A 5,418-nucleotide genomic window follows, 5' to 3' on the forward strand; every position below is an offset into this window, starting at 1 on the left:
TTAATTTTTTATCGATTTATTTTTGTAGATGAATTATTTTTGAGACCTCTGGCCTTCTGTTGTACGTATACAAGTCTTGCTTGCAAGTTGCTACTCACTTCAGGAGTTGGAACTTAACTGTTAAGTAACTGAATGTGTGTGCATGGATATAGGCTTAGCCTAGGTCCTAAAAAAACAAATGGGTCAAGCAATATTTTGGTGATCAAAATGTATGTACGTCGCATTTCTGTTTAAGTTTATTACGTTAATTGTTATGTTTATTTCTGCATGAAGCACCGACTCTTTTCTTTGAAGATTGACATTGTTGAAGTCAAACCATTTGCACAAGTTTTATTCTATTAAGCTTTTAGATGGTATACCCTCTCGTTCGGTATTTTTCTCAATTTATTTATCTTTCTAATTGATGAGTAAAACAAGGATTGTGTGTTCTTTTTTGCTTGAAACTTCTCTTAACATTTCTAATATCTTGAATTGTGGAGCCTGTAGATTGTGTATCAATAAAAGTAGTTTGGGTAATTAGCTTTATTGTCAATTCATTTATGTTAAGGAATTCTTTTGATTGAAACAAAGTAGAAGACTACTTCAAGAGAGTTGTGGAGCTGAAGGATGTAGAGGCCTTGAACAAATACGCAAACTTCCGTAGGTGAAGAAGGATCTTTGGGCTGCTAAGGAAACCTACTTGGACACCATTGAATAATGAAGTTTTCATGTGCTGAAACACTTAGTGCAATGGCAAATTTTTTGAGCAGGCTAATGATGTTAGAATTATTTAGATACACTCTACATTTTGACATATTTTATTAAATTGTACTCAATATTTTTGCTTATTGAAACTATGGAAAATATGATTATATATGTATCAAAGTATATAATTTTGTTATTTAATTATTATATGTTTGATGATAATCACATCAATAAACAATTTAAAAAAATAAACTGACTGTTTTAATGTACGCTTTTTTACAGCGTGCATATGTATGCTTTTATGACATGCATTTATGCCGTAAAAGGAGGTGAGTTTTTATAGCGTGCAATAACATACCGTGAAAAGTGAAATTAATGGCATCCATTTCATTTTTTACTGCATGAAAAGAAAAAACGACTATTTACAGCATTACTTTATATGGCATGCACATGTATGCCGTAAAACACTTTTTATGGCGTGCAATGCAAGCTGTAAAATGCAAATTTTGTTGTAGTCCGGCTGTTGTTATGCAGTTATACTGAATTCTTATTATTTTCTTGAATGTATCAACCTGCATATAAGCTCATTGTATTGTTAAAGCAAAGACAGTATTATGTTGAGAACTGTAAATTTTCATTTTCTGATTTGATCAATGAAAATATCATCCAGGTGGCATTTCCCGTTGATGTTGGAGACATTTTTCCGGGAAGCATTCTACATGTACAAAAAATTGGCTTACAGAAGTGCTACCTCATAAAAACAATAGGAGGGATGGGTGGTTCTTATGGACAATATTTTAATTACATGAGGTCCACCCCCATGCGAGTGCCTATAGCAATTTTGTGAAGCCCATTTTTTGTACAAATGGTTTAAACCTTTTTTTGAACCACATGATTGTTCCTTCCTTTATAATTTTACTCTGTTATTTGATTTTACCAATTTTGTGCTGTGATCTAAGATTGAATGTCTTGTTATCACCGGGATGGAAATATTCCCATTAAACTGGTTTTTTCAAAATTACTTTTCCCCCACACTCATTTTCGATGACACATTCTTTTAAAAAGAAGTTAATAATAATCAATCATTGTTTAACATTTCCTCACTTTTAACTACTTTTTAACTCCATATTCTTCAAAGAAAAAAAAATAAAAAATAAAAAATAAAAAATTTCACAAAATCATTACTCCAAAATCAACTTCACACAAAGGCTATTATCAGTAAACTGCTACTTATAATTTAAAGGAAAAGCAAGGAGGAAACAATATTGCGCCAATGAATCATTGACTCGGGATGCAGATACGATCCCTTCCCACGAAAGCAAGTCTATTACACAATTTATTCTGTTGACGTTAGAAGTTTTTGATACTAAGATTCAAGAGGGAAATCAATTTTCAGACTACTTGCATTGAATTTCCTGGCAAGCTCCTTGTCCTCCGCGAGAAAGAGCTGTCTTTTATTCTGGGCGACTGTACAAAGTGAGTAGGGCCCTCAAAGCTTCATCATACTATAGTCCATTACTTCCACCAGAAAGTCTTGCATTGAAAGAAATGGTTTACATAGAGAATAAAATGAGTGATTGATCAAGTCACTAACAAAATAGCAATGGTAAGCTGTGTGGATGATATATATGCTGTATAAACCTACCAGCATCCTCCTTAGAGAAACAAAGTGGAGGCGTAATTCGGAGAACATTTTCATAGTAGCCTCCCTTTCCAATCAGTAATCCCATATCTTCATGATCGAATAGAAGTTTAGTGTATTGTAAGAGCTATAATCTTAACACCAAGACAAAAAGCAAGAAAAATGAAAAACAGCTGATACCTTTCATTTGCTCCATCAAATGCAGAGTTTCAACCTTTGCCGGAGTTTTGCGTCGGCGGTCTGTGACGAGTTCAACCCCGAGCATCAGTCCTCTTCCTCTCACGTCCCCGATAACTGCATACAAAGATATCAACCAAAGAAAATTATAAGTTAACAAATTATGCTTTTGCAAATAAGGTTCCCCATGTAGCATATGTGGTAGGCTAATATTGACGTCTACTCTAAGGGAAAAAGGGTTCCGGAACACTCATTTAAAATTTGTGTACGCCTCTCGCCTTAATGTAATGGGGCATTTTGAAGACTAAGCTTTTAAATAAGATAGTTCAATGAAAACTCTACTTTCATGCTTGGCTTTGAGGGCATTAAGACGCTGTTTCAGGTAGGATCCAACAACATGAGCATTCTCCTGAAGTTTTTCTTTTTCGATCACCCTGAGAACGGCAAGTCCTGCTGCAGTACATACAGGATTCCCTCCAAAGGTGTTAAAGTAAGTTCGATGAGTCAAGACCTCAGCAATCTCAGAAGTAGTTACCACGGCACCAAGAGGAATTCCATTTCCGATACCCTGCACTCCGAAGGTGAATAAACCCGATTATTTTCTAAACAAAGCTCAAGTAATGCACTCTTAGGGAAGGAATTAAGGCGATGTTTATATTACCTTGGCCATTGTAACTATGTCAGGCACAACTCCATGGACCTCAAATCCCCAAAAATGGCTACCTGTGCGAGCAAATCCAGTCTGAACCTCATCAGCAATACAAAGGCCTCCTGCATTTCTGATGATGCTATATACTGCAGGCAAGTAACCTGGAGCCAACTCACCAATCCCGGCAACTCCCTGATATATAATGAAATATCTCATGTGAAAAGGCATGAGAATTTCCTCTTAATTAGTGACTTAAGATACTAATCAACAAAATTTCACCCTACGAAACATGCGAGAAAGGATCCAGAGAAAATCATTCAAATATAGAAGATGTTGACCTCAGAAAGATGAAAATTATTTTTGAAAGCCAAAAGGAGTTTATCCCTCCCAATTCTGGTAGAGTTTACCACTTTTGGGGGATTTTGGGTATGTTATCGAAGCCAAATCTCTATATAAAGAGAAAAAGATGGAGTTTCCAGCATTCTATTAGCCGGAAAATGTTTCTTGATTGGAGGTAGTTTCAATTTCCGAACTGTCCAACCCCAAATGTTTGGACACTATGCAGTTTTTAGGAGTGGTAATATTTCAGTCTTTAGAATTTTTAGTGCAAAAGTGCATCCCTTTTCTATTGGGCAATGGTCTTCTTTTAGGCTATTTTAAAGGTATTTTAGTCGTTTTTGTGAGTTAACATTCCCTCGTTATTTTGGAGGTCATGTTCAAATCTCATTTTTAAAGCTTGTTAAGGTTTGTGCTTTGTAACACTTGTTCAAGTAGTTCAATGTGTGCATGCATGAGTTTTAGTGCACTAGAGTCCTTGTATTCTGTCAAAATTTCCAATGAGGTTCCCATCCGTATCTGAGGCCAAACCAAGGCCTTTAGTCATGTTGCCTATCGAGGCCTCCAATCATGTTTCTAGCCAAGTTTTAGAATTTTGCACACTACGCTGCTTAAAAGAGCCTCAGTGGCCAAGACATCTTTCGTTCAACTGTGCCTCGAAGGTCAAGACACAAAGATTCATAGACATGTGGGAATGCGATGGGCCCTTTTGTGACTGATGCGAAATCCAGATGGACCATAATTATTTAGGTACTTAACGGAAGGGGCTACCTGTATAGCTTCAGATATAAAAGCCGCAACATGTCCACAAGTTCCGAATTGAATTAGATCTTGAACATCTTTTGCATACATTTCACCATCTGAACCAAAGATTCCTCTGTATGGATCTGGGTTCACGGCATGATGAACTCCACTCTGTTCGAGTTAAAAAAAAAATAAATAAATAAAAGAATCGGGAAATAATCGAGAAAGCTGCATGTGAACTACTATTGCAATATGGAATTTTACGCTTCGTGCTTTGTTCCAAAGAATAGATTACAGGTAGTAAATAGTACTTTGCACACACTGTCAAAATTCTGTCCAAATATTTTACTTGAACAAGTAGATCGGTAAAATATTAAGCGGGGGGAAAAACAAAAAAAAACAAAAAAAACCAAAGTTTTACAGAAGACCCTAAACATGAGAGCTACGTTCACTTGTCACTGCAAGATGACTAGGAACTGCGTTTTTACCTGTACAAGATTGAATTTCCAGTTACATAGTGCAGTGGCCGCCATGATCCCAGCTTCATTTCCATGGTACGCATTTCTCAGAGATATAATATCGTGACAGCCTGTGTATAAACGCGCCATCGTAATAGCTAACTCATTTGCTTCTGTCCCAGAGTTTGTGAAGAATACAACCTACATATTGATTTGAATTTCATTACCAATAAGCCCTCTCAAACTTGGCCATTAATACACTGATCATAATTAGGCCATCAGAAAATGGCAAAGTGTACCTTAAGATCACCAGGCAACTTTGAGGCCAGTGCCTCAGCAAAATCAGCAATTGCATGATTGAGGTATAAAACGGTGGAATGTTGCAAGTTTTTGGTTTGGTTTATAACGGCCTTAACCACATCAGGGTGACAATGCCCACACCCCACTGTGGCAATTCCACCAAAAGCATCCAGATATCTATGACCATCATCATCAAACACGTACTGCATCTTGCCGTGGACCAGATTCACCTGTATATGAAGCATTATCGATAGTTTTCGACATCACTTGAGATTATTTTTTCATCAAGACCTAATATGAGGACAATTATCAAATATCATGGGTAGCAGTGAGACTTTTGACAAAATTTCTTTCCTATGATACAATATCGATGCGCATAGACAAATTTATTTGTTCAAATTTTATCTTCGAAGGAAGTTAAGCCTTGT

General features: G+C 36.3%; 1 protein-coding gene across 1 annotated transcript in view; it reads right to left on the reverse strand.

The window, feature by feature from the left end:
* Positions 1–1,894: 1,894 nt before the first annotated feature.
* The window catches only part of LOC111404063 (alanine--glyoxylate aminotransferase 2 homolog 2, mitochondrial-like), a 3,961-nt gene continuing 437 nt past the window's right edge, over positions 1,895–5,418 (reverse strand). The window contains exons 2-9 of the mRNA XM_023032783.1: positions 4,990–5,220; positions 4,721–4,891; positions 4,260–4,403; positions 3,165–3,344; positions 2,846–3,071; positions 2,507–2,620; positions 2,330–2,416; positions 1,895–2,217 (exon numbers count right to left, since the gene is read on the reverse strand). Coding sequence (XP_022888551.1) covers positions 2,174–2,217; positions 2,330–2,416; positions 2,507–2,620; positions 2,846–3,071; positions 3,165–3,344; positions 4,260–4,403; positions 4,721–4,891; positions 4,990–5,220 — 1,197 coding nt within the window. The 3' untranslated portion in view covers positions 1,895–2,173. The remainder of the gene's footprint in view (positions 2,218–2,329; positions 2,417–2,506; positions 2,621–2,845; positions 3,072–3,164; positions 3,345–4,259; positions 4,404–4,720; positions 4,892–4,989; positions 5,221–5,418) is intronic.

Source organism: Olea europaea, chromosome 11 (assembly GCF_002742605.1).
Source record: "Olea europaea var. sylvestris chromosome 11, O_europaea_v1, whole genome shotgun sequence".
Classification (NCBI taxonomy): domain Eukaryota; kingdom Viridiplantae; phylum Streptophyta; class Magnoliopsida; order Lamiales; family Oleaceae; genus Olea; species Olea europaea.